General features: G+C 43.8%; 1 protein-coding gene across 3 annotated transcripts in view; it reads left to right on the top strand.

Annotated features, from left to right (window-relative positions):
* The window catches only part of CACNA2D3 (calcium voltage-gated channel auxiliary subunit alpha2delta 3), a 2,334,275-nt gene that overhangs the window by 1,418,332 nt on the left and 895,714 nt on the right, over window positions 1–20,229 (top strand). For all 3 annotated transcript variants that reach the window (XM_085624637.1, XM_085624639.1, XM_085624638.1), the window contains one exon: window positions 4,304–4,378. In XM_085624637.1, the coding sequence (XP_085480763.1) occupies window positions 4,304–4,378 (75 nt within the window). The remainder of the gene's footprint in view (window positions 1–4,303; window positions 4,379–20,229) is intronic.

Genomic DNA, 20,229 nt, shown 5'->3' on the forward strand with positions numbered 1-20,229 from the left:
GTTTCCTTGTCAGAAGTGATCTGAGTTCTTGGTTCAGGGGTCCTTCTCTTATACCCCATTTCTCCTTTGTTCCCTTTGTCCAAGCAGGGAAATTCCCCCCATCTCAGGTTCGTTGTGGGTGTTGCCAGGCAGAGGCACCTGGCCTATTCACTGGGCAGGGCAGAGTCCTCAGCCGCCCAGCAGGAGGCGGAGCCAGTATTGTCACTGGCAGGAGCAGGGCTATCAGTCGCCCAGCAGGAGGTGGAGCCAGTATTGTGTCAGGCAGGGCAGGCTACTCTTCCCTCACTCTATGTGTAAATGCCTCATTCACCCCACACTGACTCATTCAGACCTCTGGAGCCACCCAGCCCCTGACACACACACCAGACCAGCAGAGACCGGTGGATAGTTGGACAAGAAAATAGCCACTTTCTAAAAGGGCTATTTTCAAACACAGAATCTAAAAACCATCCATCCTAAAGGGTGTGTTATTAAATTCTGAGTTCAGGGATACTAAACTCGACATGCTACCATGCTCCCTGAGTCAGATAGATTATAATGGAGTTAATAATCAGTCTGCCCAGTCTGGCCTATTGGAGGCAGGTAGCCCTTCAATAGTGAAAAACGAAAATGGCTGTAATTCACTATTAGGTCATGCCACACACATCAGGGCATGACCTACCTTTTACCAACAATGCACCCTGCCCTAGGGCCTACCATAGAGGTGTCTGAAATGTGGCAAAGTGAAGGTTTAGAGACTGGCAAGTAGGTTTCCTTGCCATGTCGACATGACAGTCAGGGACTGCACGCAGGCTCTGCGGTGGCAGGCCTGAGACACATTTTACAAGCTGCTTCTGTGGGTGGCACAACCAGTGCTGCAAGCCCACCAGCAGCAGTTAACTTACATGCCCTTGGCACACGCAGTGCACTAGACTAGGGACTGAATAGTAAGTCAACCAAGCCAATCATGGTAACACCAATCAATATAACAATTTAACATAGGGAGCACTTGCACTGTGGCACTGATCAGCAGTGGCACAGTGCCCAAAGCAATAAACCAGCAAAAACATCGTAAACAGAGGAGGCAAACAGAAAAAAAATGGAGGAGAGACTCATGCCAATGATGCCAGGTCTAACAGGTGGATTATTATTTCTCTGTACTAAAGCCAGCAGGAAGGTATTTTGTTTAATGGAATCTCACAGGTACCCGTAATAGTCATGAGTTTTGGAGATGGTTAGCGCCACTGACAAACTGCGCGAACAGTAGACTTTCACTGTAGCAGTTCTTGTTAGGCATTCTTTGAAGATATAGTATTTTTATTTGCCGAAGGCAAATGTTATATATTTGTAACTTTATGACTGTATACGTGTAGTTGCCGTTTAGGGAAAGCGTTCTCTCAATAAAATAGGCCTGAATTGGGCATGGTGACAAATCTATGATAATAGAAATGGGCCTGATTGGTTCACAGGGAAATATATGTCCAATGCCTTAGGTCTTATGTGTTTTTCTGAAACGTTATTCCAAAGGTAGCCTTATTTATTTTGAAAAGAAATAGTTAAAACCAAAAGATGTTTAAGAGTGGATTGTTATTGGAATGTGTTGTAAGGAGAGGTGTTTTATTCCATGAAATGTTGCCGATTATCATAGCAGGCAAGGGCTTTGGTGTTTGTCTTCCTCTGACAACCCTTGGGGTAGCAGATGTTTACTGTGATAATCCTTTGTGGTAGGCGCTTTTCAAGGGGATTGTGTATTGTTTTGTTAACCGCTGTTTTGTACATATTTGTAATTTTACAACTATGCATGATGGTTGCCAATTTATTCACACTTCAGTAGGTCAGTGTTTGGTATGGTGTCAAGACAATGGTAAAGGCTATAGGCCTCACTGGTCATTGTGAAAAGTTATGTCGGATTCCAAAAGTTTGATCAGTTTGTTATGAAATGTTATGACAAAGCTGGTCGGCCAGATATACATATCATAAAAATCATATGCTAAAGGCAATAGACTTGTGAGGGTGTATTGTTAGTATTAGCATACAGTGTTAAAACATGTAGGTAGGTATTTTGTTATATGGAACCTCACAGATTAGTGTAGTAGGGAAGGGTTTTGGTGCTTTTTAGCTGCTCGAACAAGCAGTGGGGATAGACGATTGACACTATGGTAATCCTTATTAGGCCCTCTCAGGAGGGATTTTATATTGTTTTGACTGTAATTGTAATTATATATTTGCATTTTTATTACAGTCTACCTGTTCGCTGACTTTTAGGTAAGCTTAAGCTCAATACAGTAGGTCTCACTTAAGGTTGCAAGCCAGTGAGAAAGGATATAATTCTGATTGGTTCATTGGGAAAAAGTTTTTCTGATGCCATAAGTTTGATCTGATTAGTATGAAAAGCTATTTGTTTGTGAAACACATATGATAAAGCCAATAGGCATTTAAGGGTGGGTTGTCTTTGCACCATGTTAAAGCCTGCAGTCATGTATTTCTTACATGAACCTCACAGGTTACCTTTATAGGCATGATGTGGGTTGTTGAGTATACTTTTTGACAAACTTTAGAATATTTGCACTGTAAAACATCTTGCTAGAATCCCTTTCAACGCCCTCACAGACTTAGGGCCTGATTTAGATGTTGATGGACAGGTTACTCCTTCACAACGGTGACAGATATCCGCCCAAATATATAATGCATTATATCATATGGGACTTATATTTCGGCCGGCGGGATATCCGTCACTGTTGTGACACATTAATCCACCTGCCAACACCTAATTCAGACCCTTAGTTGTCTGCCAAAATCTTGTAATCAAACCTTAAAAATACATACATATATGTAAAATATATACATATACCTAAAAAGAGGGGCTTTTGTTCAGCTCTCTTCTGCCATTGGTCTGCGTGAGTGTCATGTACACTCTTCTACATCCATGATATCATATAGCATGGGCAATGCGTAACCTACTAAAACCATTAACCTTCTTGCCCTGCAATTGATCGACTGTACACATCCACCTGAAAATAAGTGTATTTCAGTGCCAGTCCTGGGATTCAGTCCTTTACTTTTCCATTTTCCCATTTTATAGAGTCTATTCCATTTCATTCCTTTCCTTCTACTCTTTTTATTGTCATTTTAAAGCATAATACAGCTACCCAGATCGTCCTGACCGGCCACTTAGTTACCGTTCATTTCATCTGCAGTGTGCTGCATCTCATGTAACTACTACCTCTGTAGTCTATCATTTCAAGATGCCCAACATTTTGGTTCTAAATGTGGTAGCAATGCTTTAACTTTATAACAGACACACTACCTACAGTACAATTGGAAGAAAGCCGCTTGCAGTTATGTTCAATTTTGTTATTACAAACACATGTCCAGAGTGTTTAGATAACTGCAGCTTTACTTTTTTCTAGTTTTATATTTTTTATCTTGCATACGCTGTTGCATTTGTGTGTGTTTTGGTGTGGTTGTTTAATTGACTAAATGGAAAACTTATTTGGTGGGTAGATGAATGATTGCAGGAGTGTAAGGATGAGTGACCGAGTGCATGTTATAACCAATTTATGAGTCCCTAAGCCCATCAATGCTTGAAAAGGCATTCTTATGTATAGAACATACCTGTTGGCATTGCCAATAATTGTTCAATGTTTTTTTCTTTCCAGATTGACTTCAATTATATGGTTATTCTCCAATTTTTACTATTAGAATGCTTGATTTTATTTCAGAAATTTCAGCCTGAATCTCAAGGTTTTCTGATTTTGTGGTATTTAATTAATATCTCTATATATATTACTCATTATTAATTTGTTTTGGCCCACTAAAAGTGCTTTATCACTCAACTGTATTGTTTGAATTGATGTGTCGTGGTAGGAACTTTAAACAAAATAATTATTTTGTTCTAGGCTGTGGATGTACTGTTCATTGCCTTAGAGAACGCACTCTACTGGAATATGCAATTAACAAATTGCTACTACTGAACTATATTTTAACTTATTTGTTAATACCATTAGTTTGTTTTAATTTTGTCAGCATTTTGACATGGGATTTGAGGCTAAGGCTACATAAGCTAAACATTCCTGTCATATAGTCTCATGTTTTATTTATTGAAAGAGATAACAGCACTATCTACAGGAAGACACAGCTTTAAATTTCCCTCATTGAGTTGTAATCATTGTTTTAGGCTTCGCACTCATGGCATATTATGCCGGAAATGATCAAACTCTACATTTAAAATTGGCACTATACATGTTGCAATACATTTTATTTTCAGATTTTTTTGGAGTCCAAGCTAATTATGGGTTATTTTTCTTTCTCCTTCATTTTGCAGTTGGGCATACATGGTTATGCTTTTGCCATCACCAACAATGGATATATTTTGACGCATCCAGAGCTTAGGCCATTGGTAAGCACAATCTTTAAAAATGTACAATGAACTCCTGCAAAATGGTAAAGAAGCTTATTGTATACTACTAATCAATGGAATGTTTGAAAATGTTTGCATGAAAATCAATTTAAACTTCTGTTCCCTAAGTGTGTATTGGCAGATTAGCATATGATAGCACTAAAACAATAATTTTGCGAGCTATCTGCCTAATGTCTTTCCTGCGCACCATGATGAATCTGGCCAGAATGGCCTTTTTGTATAATGGAGGATTCTCGTGGCTTCATGAATTTAGTGAAAGGTCCACGCGTGCTGCTCAACTGCTATGTATGGACTGAATTACACGTTGCTTGCAAATATTTTTGCGCAGTGGTAAGTAGATCTCTGGCCTTTTTTTTCTGTACTTTACTGCAAGTAAACTTTATGTGATTGATTGTGAAGGTTGGATCTATGAATTACTGTCAACCTATGGCACCAAATAGCACAGGCAACAGTTGGACCCATATTTAATGGCAATAAAACATATTTTTTATTTCTTTATTTTTTTTATTTGCATTTGTAAAGCGCCAAATCACCAATGGTCTCTAAGCGCTCATGACCCAGAACCCCGAAGTTCCTTAGTTAACTGCTGATCGCACAGAGAATGGGGGAGGCTTATCCGAATGACTCAGAGAACAAAATAGTTTTAAGTTTCTTCCTGAAAGGGAGTAACCTAGCTTCCCCATGTAGGTTCTCTGGTAACTTGTTCCAGAGCTGGGGAATCACAACCGAGAAGGCATGCCCTCCCAGAGTGGCTCTATTAAAGTGCAGGCAGGCCAGCCGGTTTGTCTCAGATGAACAGAGACAACGACCTGGCAGGTAAGACTTCAGACGATCTTTGATGTAGCAAGGCGCTGCTCCAAACTGGGCTGTATGTGCAATGCAGAGGCCTTTAAACCTAACCCTCTACTTGATAGGGAGCCAGTGAGGTTGTTGTAGCAGGGGTGTGGCGTGTGTTCTTGTAGGTAGTTTGAAAATCTGTCTCACCGCATCATTTAGGACCACCTGAAGTTTCCCCAACAGTTTCTCACGAAGCCCTATATAAACTGCGTTGCTGTAGTCCAGGCGTGACAGAATTAATGCCGACACAACAGTGCGCATGGTGGAAAAAGATAGCAGAGGTGCAAGTTTCCGGAGTTGTCTTATCAATCCGATGCAACTCCCCACTACTGCAGTTACCTGGTTGTTCATGGTTAGCTTAGAATCTAACCTGATATCCAAGCTTTTCACAGCTGGCACCGGTGTAGGAGTGGTACCAAGCTCTTGTGGCCAGAAGAGACTAGACCAAGGGTTAGTCCCTGTGGTAAGGGTAAGAACCTCTGTCTTGTCGGGGTTTACCTTGAGTGAGTAGGAGGTCACCCAATTAATCGTAAACCGGAGGATGTTCTGTACCTTATGCTGTGCCTGGGTAGAATTCTCAATACGCACGATTAGTTGAGTGTCATCGGCATAATTGAAAACCTGACAGTCCAGTTTGGCCAATGCTTCCACCAATGGCTGAAGGTAGATATTAAAAAGCATTGGGGACAGCGCAGAGCCCTGCGGAACCCCACATGACAGGACTTCATGCCTAAATGTATACTCCCCTAATTGGACTTTTTGGGACTGATCCTCCAGGAAGGAAACGATCCATTGGAGGGCTGTCCCGGTAACTCCCAGGCGCCGTACCCGGGCCACCAACTGTGGGTGGTTCACCGTGTCGAATGCGGCTGAGAGGTACAAAAGTATCAGTGCAGAGGGGATCTGCCTGTCGTATGTGAGCCTTAACTCATCCAACACTGAGAGCATCACTAGCTGCGTGCTGTTATGGGCTCTAAATCCCGCTTGCCGAACATGTAGCAGCTGGTGGTCTTCCAGAAAGGAAGAGAGTATTCTAAGCACATTTTGCTCCAATACTTTGGTCAAGAAAGGGAGTCTGGAAATGGGGCGTATTTATTTTGCATTCTTGCTGTCTGCCCATGCTTTCTTTTGTAATGGGATCACCATGGCTTCCTTAAATTTGTGTGGGACCTTCCCATTGCCAGTGATAAGTTTAGCAAGGGAATATTTTCTGGGACCACCACCGGGAAGCTCATTTTAAACACCTTAGGAGGACAGGGATCATCTGGTGACCCAGATTTTACTTTGTCCAAGATACGTTTAAGTCACGTGCAGGAAAGACTGAAAGTATGTTGTCCTGAAGGTCAGGTGGATCCAACACAGGAAGAGGACAAGGACTTATACAATTATTGCCTATTTCCCTAACCAAGTCTCGGACCTTGGCCAAGAAAAACTCCTGTATCTTATCATTATTGCATTGTACTTGGTTAGATTCTAAACAAAGGTCATAAACTACCTGGTGGCCAGCACAGGGGTTTATGAAACGTGTCCTACTGTAAATCAGGCAATAGTGGAGACCACTACAATTATGGCCATCATTCTATGTCACTGTCATGGCACAGGGGATGCAATTCTGTATTTTGTGGAGCCTGTAGGCACTAAAGCCCTGACCATCAGTACTGCAGAATTCCATGTAGAGATACCCAATAGCAAACATTTCTGATAGCAGTTGAAATGTCAATAAGCAATTTCTGAAACAATGAATTAACCCTCACGGAATGCAGAATGACAGTTCAAATACAGATTTACCAGGCATAAATCCATACCGAATTCCCAATTCTCCGAGGCTTATTACACACATTTACCACCTGACCTGAGCAGGTTGTAAAAGTGTGCAAGGATGCCTGAGAAGGTGCAGGGGAGAAGTGGGTGCGGACGGCAATGGAAGGAATAGAAAGTGATTAGGGGGTAGTACATGCTCGCCCGTGGCTTGGCAGAGGGTTGGCCGACAGCCGCTTCAGTGCAGCATTTTCTCAAAGCAATTTTACTGCCTGGTAAAATAGGATCCATTGATCCCTTACCCAGAACATCTGGGTGTGGGAACACTGGCCAACATATTCTTCAGAGTAGTGCACATCTCAGGTCATAATTGAGGCCAAAGTGTGTATTAGCCTAAAATTATATATGGATCTGGTAGAGAGCCACTAGCATGAATAACTGGAATCAAATCCAGTAACTCACTACGCTGACATCAACAGTTGTCAACAAAAGCTGTTACCCACTATTCCTACATCATAAAGGTATTCCAGGTGGCTCTGGCTAGGCTCACTGAGAGCCTGCCAAAGCAGCGCAGCAAAGGAGGGAGTGCAGCTTATGCAGCAGAGGGAAGGAAGCCACAGAGTGGTGGGGGTGGGTGACAGGAGGCCATTTATTTATTTTTATTTAGGACAGGGAGGAGAGGCTATGTTATGTATGGCTCCCCATTACTCCTCTACAACTGCATAATTGTTGAAAGTAGAGCTGGACAATTTTATGTGTGTCTCCCATTACTCCTCTTAAACTGCGTAATAGTTGAAAGCAGGGCCAAAGAAATATTAGAAGGTTGAAAAGTGAACTAGAGGGATGCTTTTTACCTCTGGGTTCTGAGTGAAATCATAGATAACTCAATTGTCATTCTTGTTGTCTATTTCGTGTCACTCAGAACTGTTACCTATCTATAATGTTATATATTGAAAAATTATGTATTATGTAGGTAGGTGAGAGGGGTGGTGGGTCTAATTTACATTAAGTAAACAGCTAACAGCTTTTGGTATGAAAAAGCTTGTTTCAACTGTTAGGAAGATGGAAATATCAGAACATTATTTGTGTGGGGCAATTGCAATAACACAATATCTGTTGTTGGTTTTGGTGAGAATACCTAGAGCATAGATGGATGTGCAGTGTGTCTATAAAAAGAGTTCATTGTTGAGAAAACGAGTAGTGTTTATGTAGTCAATTCAATTTATAAGTGAACCATATGCCATTGTTATATTTCTGGTCACAATACACAGAGACTGCTGCACATTAGGGAAGGACTCGTTTTTAAGTTACATTTGAGATGGTTTGCATATCCTCATGCACAAAAATGGTGCTGCTTCTAAATTCTTTTCATTGAAAAAGAAAAAGAAAGAGAAAAATCAAATGTAAACAATGTTGTCATTCGCGTAAATATGGGCCAGATGTATGAATATTTCAGAAGCAAAATACTGATAGTGTACCCAGTAAAGACTTTTAAGAACCGTCTTAAATGCTAATAGGTCAGCTTCTCAAAAATCTGAATCATAGGGGGTCAGAATCTGATCTACCTCATTATTATTAATGATGTCGGCCACAAATTGTAATTCATTACAATTACATGCAATCACAGGGATGTGACTTACTTGGGCAGACTGTTTTCCTTGAAGGAAACTAGGGTACATGTAAATAGAAAAGTTTACTGTTACTTGTTTGTGTTAGAGTATGCAGTGGTCCCGTTGACCACTGCCATCTCACAAACAAACTTTTGCTAGCATTAAAAAAAGAGAGTGGCTCTGTCCAAGGCACCTTTTTCCTTCTACAAATGTGTTAACACTCCAACTTGGGGGTCAGTAACTTTTCAATTACTCTATTTTAGGCCTAAGCCATTGATACATATGAATAGGAAACACTATGTATAAGGGATGCCCACAACATGGCTCTTCTAAATAGAGATTTCTTATCCATTTATAAACCCACTTTAGGAGTCTGTAAAAAGTTACAAACTCCTATCTTGGGAGCTGTACATTGCTAAAAGCTGTTTTTTGGTCACAAACTCCAAATTGGAGCATTTGCAACGCAAATCTGCCTTGTAAACCTGGCCCTATATTCTTCATAGTGACATTCATGATTAAAGAAAAATGTGCTCACCCTTCCGAAATGGAAGCATAAAGTAAGCCTTAATTATTATACCCACAATTCAAATAAACTCATAAAGACAGAGGGCCTTATTCAGATTTTGGCAGATGCAGACAACAGCCAAAACGTGTGAACTGTCCCATCTGCCTTCTGCAGAGAGTATCTGACTGTCATAACCCATAAGTAGGGGGAATGGGACATCTGCTGCTTTTAGGCAGATGTCCTACATCCTCAAAGTGCGAAATATGGCCCAGAATGTTTTGATAACTTTTCAAATAACTGTATCATTACCATGCTGAAGAGGAACTAATTGTAATATAAGAACACGTATTACACCTCTGTCCACCACACAAATCACGTCATATTCCTTGACTCATTGAGGGACCACAGATAGCCCAAAGGTGCCCCTCTCTGGACCACCCACCAGCCCTATAGGACATACCCCAAAAGCCCTGGCAAAGCAAATTACAAACTCCCCTCGACCCTCTCCTGCTCACATCCTCATCTGCAAGGCGTAGATAAACACCAAGACAAAATTAAAGAGTAGCTAGAACAGATCGCCTCTTATTGCAATGAGAATACGCTATTGCTGTACCTCATTCGGAATCACCTGGACCACCTAGATACATCATCACCAGGAAGGCTAGTAGTCACACTTCCCCAGATTGCCAGACAAGCACCCACTAGCACCCAAAAACCTAAGCGAGCAAATAGCTGACTCTCTGAGGCTGATTTAGAAGCCCTCCTACAGTCATTTAAGGAGGTCTCCAGCCCACCCATACAACCAGTGCGGGATATAAAATTATTTGCGGATACCGACACACACAGACCAAGTACAAAAACATGTGGTCAGAACCCATCTAACCTCATCTTTGTTCCATTACTCTCAGATTCCACAACTCCTTTTATAGCCTCAGATAATGTCCTCAAATGCATGCTGCGCATCTGCAGATTATCCACCAAGCACGCTACTGACATTTCTGAAGCTATCATCCTGCAGTAACGAGACATTATATTCTGAAGTGAAACATGGCTCAATCAATCCTCCATCCCCTTGATGGATCTGTTGGTCTCCATTAAACAAATGGAAAGCATCGTCCCTCTAGGAGGTGGTGTGGCGAACATTCACCACAACTCCCTGAACATCTTCACTTCACTGTAGAGAATATTCCATCCAGTGAGTAAATGGGAGCTGCACTCTTCTTAGCGAGTAAACCTATTATTAAGATTCCCATTACGATAACAGTGGGACCGCCATCGACAGCCCGTCGGTGGCGGTCTCACCACCGTCGCAGTAATAAATACCGCCCGCCACATTAGGATGGCGTGCGAACGGTCAGGCGGAAAGACCGTCCTACACTAATCCTACGGCCTCAAGAAGCCAGTCAGACCGTCGGACAGTCTGTGATGCCTACAATGGCGGTGGTGCCTCCCAGGCACCGCCGTAGGCATTACAATGTTCCTTTACTGCCGGCCCTTCATTGGCGGTGAACCTTCCATAAAAAGGTTGGCAGAAAGGGACATTGGGCGCCCCTAGCGGGCTCCCCTTATCCCCTGGCACCCAGACAAGGGACCTGGGGGCCCCTATGATGTTCCCCTTCATATCCTTGTACCATGTGGCGGACAACACATGGTGCCTGCCATGTAGTGCAGGGATATGTTCAAAGTACCTTTTTTGGATTGTGGCAAGTGCTGCTGCCATCAGCACCTGCCGCAGTTCAAAATATAGGTATTGTGACCGTCGTGGTGGCGGTGGCATCGTAGTGCCTACTGTGGGAACTCCGACAACCTGTTTGGCTGTCTCAATCCCCGATAAGGTGGCGGGTGGGCGGACGTAAGCCCTAATCGGGCCCTTAATTCGGCTTCGTCTACCATCTACCTGGAGATAACCAGCTCTTCACGGACCAGCTAATGGGTATCAATACAATACACTCTTATCGTCACACCCAATGCCATTTTTCTATGGGATTTCAACATCCACTGGAATGATCAAGGTGACGCACAGTAACCTTGCTAAAACCCTTCTTGACTAATCATAATTTCATACAATCATATGCTGGACCTACCCACATCATAGGGGAAATGCTCTGCCTCATTATATTAAAAGAAGGATCACTGAGCATTGACTCTGTTCTGCCTAGTGACTGGTTAGCAAAACACACAAGATGATGGACGGAATGTTGCACATTGGCAAAACATTCAACCCCAGTCACAGATCTGGGTTTAATCCATCGTTATTTTGCTCACCACGCCACCCCAGTTCAGACATGGTCATATGCAAATCAGTCTTGACCCTGTGCCTCATGGGAACAGTCCAGCCCGAACTGCCAAGCCATGTCTTCCCTGGACCGGAATCAAGCATCCTAGGACCTAGTTGAGCAAAATAATGATGGATTCAACCCAGATCTGTGACTGGGGGTGAATGTTTTGCCAATGTGCAACATTCCTTCCATCATCTTGTGTGTTTTGCTGTTTGCCCTATGTGGGAAGGGTATGCCCAGACGTGAGTCCCGTGCTCACTACGCCACTGGAGTCAAGCTATCCTGGCTGAAACCGGTCCTAGGATGCTTGATTCCGGTCCAGAGAAGACATGGCTTGGCAGTACGGGCTGGACTGTTCCCATGAGGCACAGGGTCAAGACTGATTTGCATATGGCCATGTCTGAACTGGGGTGGCGTGGTGAGCAAAATAACGATGGATTCAACCCAGATCTGTGACTGGGGGTGAATGTTTTGCCAATGTGCAACATTCCTTCCATCATCTTGTGTGTTTTGCTAGTGACTGGTCAGGCCACCACCAAATCCTGTTTCACCTCACCATTTTCAAATAGAGGTCCAAAGGCGAATACATGAAACCCAAACACTAAATAAGAAACACCTATTATGTCAACAGAAATGATCTATCAACCCTCTTCCAGAGAATTCACCTATTCCTCAAGGAGACAAAGAATGTACATTATCTAACCGCACACTACAACCGCTCAATGACAGACATCATGGACAAAGTTGCCACACTAAGACACAGAAGACAGAAAAATAAACTCTCAAATCTCTGGTGTATACAAAAGAACTGAACCTGAAGAGGGAGGTCCAAGTTAATGAAAGGAAAAAAAGAGCTGTCCATGCTTGCAGCCTCCCTAGCTAGAGACAAAAAATGAAAGCAAATATCACTGGTCTCAAAGAGACCAAATAAGGGCTCATTTGCAGGCAATTGCCCATCTGTGGTAATCTCTGGTATAACGAGTACCATAATGAAGAAAGAATTAAACTCAATGAGGTTGAAAGAAGATGGATGCATCGTCCCTCCCCCATACAATTACTGGGTGTTTTGGGTGTTTGATATAAGACTGATGCCAAGTAGAAGATTGCTTGTTCTTGCAATTAGGATGACAGATGTGGCGTTGTGTTGTACACCTTGAGTTTCGTGGTGGGATAAAGGCAGGATGGTATGTTTAGTATTATGCCTAATGGAAGGCAGGACACAAGGTATGGAGGTGCGCTATGTGTTTCTGCCTGGAAAATGTAGGACACTAGGTATGGGGTATGGGGAATGGAGATCATCTGACTACCAATTAGGGCATGGTACCTATTTGCTGGTGGTGGTGGTGAATTGTCAAGACTAACTATGAAAAGCAAAGTGCTGCATGTATGTTTTTATTGGGTTTAGTGAAATGTATATTGCTAGGTAGGGGTTTGTACTCTGTATTATTGAGCGGGGGATGGCAAAATGCCAGATAATGGGTTGTATTTAGGAGAAGGATGGACATCTAGTAAGGGGTTGTGACATGTATTTCGTTTTTTTCCTAGGCAGGTTACTTTATATGGTGTTGTATGTGGGTTTAGAGGAAATTCAGGGTGTCAGCTGTTCATAATGTTGTGGAGATTTGGTTGAAAACAAGATACCAGATTGGGGTCCCTGTTTTTGTTTTGTGCCTGGAGGAAGGTAAGGCGTCACTTGGATGGTTGTTTCTTAGAATGAGAAAAAAGCAGGTGGCTTATTTGAAAGGATTGCCCTAGATTTTGGTGTACATTGTGCAAAATCAATGCCACAAACAGCGTTTTTTAAATCTATGCATATATCAATAATAACAATTGTTAGAATGGTGTCTCTAGTGGGCAGTGGTTTGCACCCTGTCCAAGTAGGGATCCTCACTCTAGTCAGAATAAGAGAGTCACACAGCTAAGATAACCCCTGCTCACCCCGTTAGTAGATTGGCACGAGCAGTCAGGCTTATCTCAGGGGCAATGTGTAAATGATTTATACATACACACACAGTAATACGGTGAAAAAATAACAAAAGGAGTCCACACCAGTTTAGAAAAATAGCCAATACTTATCTGAATAAAACAAGACTAACCACCAAAAGATGTATTTTTAAACGGTGAGATCAGAAACCCCAAATTCCAAATCTCTATCTGTTCTCAATGGGAAATTACGCTTAAAAGATACATTATGGCAATCCCCATGTTACCCTATGGGAGTGATAGTCCTTGCAATAGTGAAAAATGAAATTAGCAGTATTTCACTGTTAGGACATGTGAAACACACCAGTACATGCCCCACATTTTACATACACTGCACCCTTCCCATGGGGCTGCCTTGGGCCTACCTTAGGGGTTTCAATGTAGAAAAGGGAAGGTTTCTGCCTGGCAAGTGGGTGCACTTGCCAGGTCAAAATGGCAGTTTAAACTGCACACACAGACACTACAGTGGCAGGTCTTAGACATGTTTGCAGGCATACTCATGTGGGTGCCACAACAAGTGTTGCAGGCTCACTAGTAGCATTTAATCTATAGGCCCTAGGCACACCTGGTGCACTGTTCTAGGGTCGTTCTTGTCAATCAAATATGCCAAACATGGATAAACCAATCACCAATACAATTTATACAGTGAGTATATGTACTTAAGAACTGATGAGCAATGGTAAAGTGCCCAGAGTCCGAAAGCCAACAAAGGCAGGTCAGAATAAATAAGAAGCAGAAGGCAAAAGGTTTAGGGATAACCCTGGAAAAAGGGCCAGGTCCAATAAACCCCCCTTCTAGCCTAAAGCCGGGGTAAATTAATCAATATCTGATGGACTTACCTGCTTAGGTAGATAGAACATGGACCCTGTCCTGCAACAACAGGGGCACATTCCAGTTCTAGGCCTTTCTGAACCCAGTTGGATCATCTGTCCATACTCTCGGGGCCCACTAAGCTAACCTGTGGGGGACTCTTTCTCCTCACCTGTGGATCTCATCTGTGGCGCACCTAACCTTACTCTGCTCACAGATATATCCCAGTAGGCAAACAGTACCTCCCTGGCCAACACAGTGATGTGGCCCATTCCATCCCTGGGGTCTGACTCCTGTCCCCAACCCAAGGGAAACTCTGTCCACAAGGACAGCAACCCACAGTGGCCACTGACAACTGTCAGTGACAATAGCCAAGCCTCTGGACTTTAAGGGCTCTCCAATCTCTGTGGTATCTCAGAGTGGAGGACGGTAGCTCCAGGTGACTGCCACCCTTTGTCCACTCTCTTTCCCACCAGTTCAGGGGTGGTGTCCTGAGACTGGTCATACAGCCCAAGGTCTGTACTCTTAGGCTGGACAGGAGTCAGGGGTGAGTCCTTCCTTCCCCTGCCCCCCCCCCCCTCTGGACTCCGTACCCTCCTTTTGGGAGTGGTACTCCCAGATTCTACACTTGTGTCAGCCATCCTGCACACATCCCCCATCAGTTCAGTAGTGCTAATCTGCAACTAGTCCCCCAACCCAGAGTCTGTACCCTCAGGCTGAGCATGTACCTGGTAAGCCAGTACTTCCATGGTAGTATAACTACCCACCCTCCCCCAAGTAAAACACATTCTTCATGCATCGCATGAGAGTCTGCCTGGCTCTGGTCTCCCCAATCCTGTCTATTTCACAGAGCATGAAGACCCCAAGACAAGAAGTGGCATCACCAGGGTAATTCCTGGGGGTCTGACCTTAGAGCTGGCCCCTGACCCTCTGGTTCTCCCACTGGGGACTGCCTTCCCTGGACTACTGCAAACCTGCCCCGACTCCTTCGGTTGGGGAAAATCTGAGCCACTCACTTAAGGATCACTCCCAAATACCTTTCCAGACCCTCTGCCATCCGCCAAGAGGTCTGATCCCCTGTGCAAGCTCATTGGGGTCAGAGAACTCACCCTCCACCGGGTGCTGGCATAGCTCTGGAAAACCGTGACTGAACATATGCTCTCCATCAATCAAATCGTCCAGTCCCTCAAATCTGTTCAACATACTACCCTTCACCCAACCATCCAGTGCCTTGAAAGAGCACATCACCCTGGGGTGTCTACATACTTCTCTACCAGGGCTTCCTCCATGGGGGCACACCTCTCCCTGTCACTCCCTTCTAGAGTCAGTAGAGTGTCCCTCCCACCACGATGAATATGACTTCCTGTGCCAGTCTGCCAGTCCTCCTCAGGGACAGTGTGCACCTCTGGCAGATATACATGTGCAGGTTTCAGCCATCTCTCTCTCTGTATGAGAGATGAGTTGGAATCTGCATGTGTGCCAACGACTGGACTGCATGCAATTTGCAATTAGAGTGGAGCCAAAACAATGGGCCCGATTCACAGAACTAACTTAAGACAAAATCCTAAACTTACTACCATTTTGGGGATGTATGATGTAACAACGCGTACCATTACAACCCGGTATGTTACATCGCGGTTTTAACAACGCAAGTCGTTACATCGACTTGCGTTGGAGGGCGCTGGACATAGGAATAGTGTGAATTACTATTCCAACTCCAGTCTACGTACAGTAGGGAAGGTGTTGGAAAGTAATTCACACTATTCCTTATCCTACAGTGCCCTCCAGTGCAAGTCGGTGTAACGACTTGTGTTGTTAAAACCACGATGTAACCATACCGCGTTGTAATGGTTGCGTGGTAAAGGATGTTTCCCCCATTTTGGTATTCACAGAAGGCACTTACTCATTTTGGTATTCACAGAAGGCACTTATTCATTTCTGTATTCACAGAAGGCACTTACTCATTTCAGTATTCACAGAAGTTAGGAGTCCTTACTTTAGGACTCTTAAAAGCCTTCTGTGAATACCGAAAGTCTTAAAGTTAGGATTTTTCTCAGTTTAGGAGTAGTAAAGTTAGGACTCCTAACTTTAGGACTCCTAAATGCCTTCTGTGAACACCGAAAGTCTTAAAGTTAGGATTTTTCTCAGTTTAGGAGTAGTAAAGTTAGGACTCTTAACTTTAGGAATCCTAAATGCCTTCTGTGAATACCGAAAGTCTTAAAGTTAGGTTTTTCTCAGTTTAGGAGTAGTAAAGTTAGGACTCCTAACTTTACTACTCCTAAACTGACAAAAATCCTAACTTTAAGACTTTCGGTATTCCCAAAAGGCATTTAGGAGTCCTAAAGTTAGGACTCCTAACTTATGTGAATACCGAAATGAGTAAGTGCCTTCTGTGAATACCAAAATGAGTAAGTGCGTTCTGTGAATACCAAAATGGTAGTAAGTTTAGGATTTTGTCTTAAGTTAGTTCTGTAAATCGGGCCCAATGTGTGTAAAGGCAATTAGTGCACGTATGTATTAATTTGTGTGCATGCAAAGGCTGTGAATTTGAGCGTGTGCGAAATAAGCCTTTCTGTTTGTACTGGTTAGGAAAATACAAGCTCTGGTGGATCCAGGACACACACATATATAGATTGATAAAGGCTGCTGTGCAGCCGAAACGCGTCTCTTTAGCCACGGGGTTGTGGGAGACCCGAGAAAATAAAGAAGCCCTATACCTACAGCCTCGAGTACGTGCCTTCTTCTTTGTTGGAGCAGGATTGTGTATATATATATTATAAAGTTACGAAACCCTATTCAATTGGGTCACATAACCTGGAAATATTGTTCTCCTAACAAGTGGCTCATATACTTATTTCAAGAAATAATCACCATATTTTAATTAAGAAAGAAAGCAGTTCAGCATTGAAAGTCGCATCCAACATACATAATAAAAATTGTCTCACGGTTATGACGCTGTTGCCAGTGTTGTAGCAAAAGATACAGTTATTCACAAATTGCAGCTCCTTTTATTACACATCGGTAGCTTTAAAATGTCTTTCATTCTAGTGATGAACTTGATTCACCACGAGGTGGCGATGTTGCACTTCAGTGTGTTTTTATGTCTAGGTCTTTATTCGGGAACCTTAGTGTTCGTGATTTTGTGAGTTATTCAAAACAACCCGTTCCTGGTTTGAGTTTGTTGTGTTTATGCAAAGTGGAAGATAATACTGGTGTTTAATATATTTCCGCATGTGAAATAATGTATTTTCATAAGGCATTTGAGGCACTGGTAAAATGCTAACTCCAAAACTTGTTTCAGAAAGAAACATTGGTTTACAGCACGAAAATAAGTATTGAATAAAAAAACAAGTTAAAAAAATGGAAAAAGCACTTTATATTTTATCAGTAAACGGTGGCAAATGATTGGATTTTGGGAACAATTTGAACTATTAACTATATTATAAAAATGCCGTTCTTCAATAATAGATGCATTATTATTGTGAAATGTGACATGGCGAGGTGACCCAGACTTGTGTCAGACATTTACTGAACAATATATATGGCGAAGATGAAAACGCTGTTTGTTTTCTTAACCCTCTAATTTAGGACTAGTAAAATCCCCTAGTAAAACTTTGTCTGCAAATGATTACCTCCAGATGGAGAGTATTAATATGCTGGATGAAATACTTTCTACCCAACAGAGAGACTTGTAACTATGAAGGCTGGCACAGCCCCAGCAGGGACGATGCTTAGAGGGCACGTGCTCTGTGTGCATGCTCCTAAAGGTTCCTGTAGGGGGCATTACAACTAGTTTCCGTGAGCATGAAGACGGAGTTATGATGGAATGCACGGCCGAGATCGGCTGCCAGTGTGCAGGTGGGATTTGTGCGTGGGGGTGGAGGTGGGTGAGGGACTGGCCAGGTGCACGGGTGGGTCTTGTATGCCCTCTGACTGGGTCAGAATGTTGAAGTGGTTCAGTTGCTGGGTGAGAGCGCTTGGTTCCGCTTTCCAAAGTCCTCTGTATGTCATTACTGGAACCCCTCTGAGGCGGAAAGCCGGAGGTGTTGCAAATTACTTCGCATTTCTTCTTTTTTAAAACTGTCACCTTTGTGTTGTGTTTTTAAAAATAAGTGATATTAGCTCACCTGTGTGAAAGCGCTGTTGTTACGCGCTAAGACAAACCCTCCAGAATCAGGAAAACGCCCTCACCGCCAGAGCGGCAAAGGTGTAGCCACGCCCACTGCGAGGCCACGCCCACCGACCTAGTACTTAAACGCTCGAAAGCGCAACGATCACCACTTACTGGAACCCCTCTGAGGCGGAAAGCCGGAGGTTTTGCAAATTACTTCGCATTTCTTCTTTTTTAAAACTGTCACCTTTGTGTTGTGTTTTTAAAAATAAGTGATATTAGCTCACCTGTGTGAAAGCGCTGCTGTTACGCGCTAAGACAAACCCTCCAGAATCAGGAAAACGCCCTCACCGCCAGCGCGGCAAAGGTGTAGCCACGACCACTGCGAGGCCACGCCCACCGACCTAGTACTTAAACGCTCGAAAGCGCAACGATCACCACTTACTGGAACCCCTCTGAGGCGGAAAGCCGGAGGTTTTGCAAATTACTTCGCATTTCTTCTTTTTTAAAACTGTCAGCTTTGTGTTGTGTTTTTAAAAATAAGTGATATTAGCTCACCTGTGTGAAAGCGCTGCTGTTACGCGCTAAGACAAACCCTCCAGAATCAGGAAAACGCCCTCACCGCCAGCGCGGCAAAGGTGTAGCCACGACCACTGCGAGGCCACGCCCTCAACAACTTCTACAAATGTGCCGACCCCCCCAGCGCAGCGGACGAGCGCAGCGGGAGCGCCGAAGGCGCGCCGAAGGCGCGCCTAAGGCAAGCCCGTCTGCGCCCGTCCGCGGCAGACCGGGGCCTGGGGCCATAACCCCTGGTCATTTTTACACATATTCCACCCTCTCATTGCTGTCACTTAGGCCCACTGACAGCGCCGGACCCGCCCCACCCGCTTTTGTTCTAAAGCGTGCCGCCACTCACGGCATTTTGAAGCCCAAATTCTCTCTCGGCAAGGCCCCTAAGCCCAGGTCCTATGCACCTCATCCTACTCCCAATGAATCTGAGGCCATTTTCAAATGCCTATACCTAAACACTAGATCCATGGTTAAACACCATCTGGATATCTTTCTCCTGCTCCAGGAGGAACAACCTGATTTTTTGTTTCTCTCTGAGACTTGGCTTACTGAGGGCTCCCTACCCGACATCTTAGCGGCAGTTCCCTCAAACTACTATATTTTACACGTCGACAGACCAGCCGGCAAAAGAGGCGGGGGAGTTGCTGCGATTATTCGCAGCACCCATAAAGTCTCCTCTCTACCATCCTTTGACATATCAGGAACAGATAACTTGATCTTTAAAATGGATACTAATACTGGATCATTACTTCTCATCCTTATATATCGCCCCCCCCAAAATACGCCCTCTTTTTCGGCCTCCCTAGCTGAACAACTTGCTCCTCTGATAATCTCCCATAGTAAAATTGTGCTGCTAGGAGATTTCAACCTTTGGCTGGACTCCGCCGAGTCTGACTCTCAGGCAGTCACGCTGAAAGAAACCCTCCTCGACATGAACCTCTCTCAACATATTCACCTTCCTACTCATGTCAAAGGGCACAGCCTAGATCAAATCTGGTCCCAAAACATTTCCTTGGCTATTCAGTCTATCATGCCCTGTGTTTGGTCGGATCATTATCTGATCAATTTTACTATGACTATCGGGAGAAGTAGAAACCCCCTGCCCAAGCCAGGAGGAAAAACTAGAAGGTGGAAGAATGTTGATGTCCCCGCTTTTATTGGTTCATTAACTTCTTCCCTTCCCCCGTTTGACCGGGACATCGAAAAGATGGAAGAAGCTTTCTCAGGGTGGCTACTTCAGGCAGCGGACGCTCACGCCCCCTGTACCTACTTTCCACGCTCTCGCCCCAATGACGCCCACAGGTGGTTTACACCTCTTCTGAAAACCCTCAAACTTGAGGTCCGTCAATTGGAGCGCAAGTGGCGTA

The sequence above is a fragment of the Triturus cristatus genome, chromosome 9, assembly GCF_964204655.1.
Source record: "Triturus cristatus chromosome 9, aTriCri1.1, whole genome shotgun sequence".
NCBI lineage: Eukaryota > Metazoa > Chordata > Amphibia > Caudata > Salamandridae > Triturus > Triturus cristatus.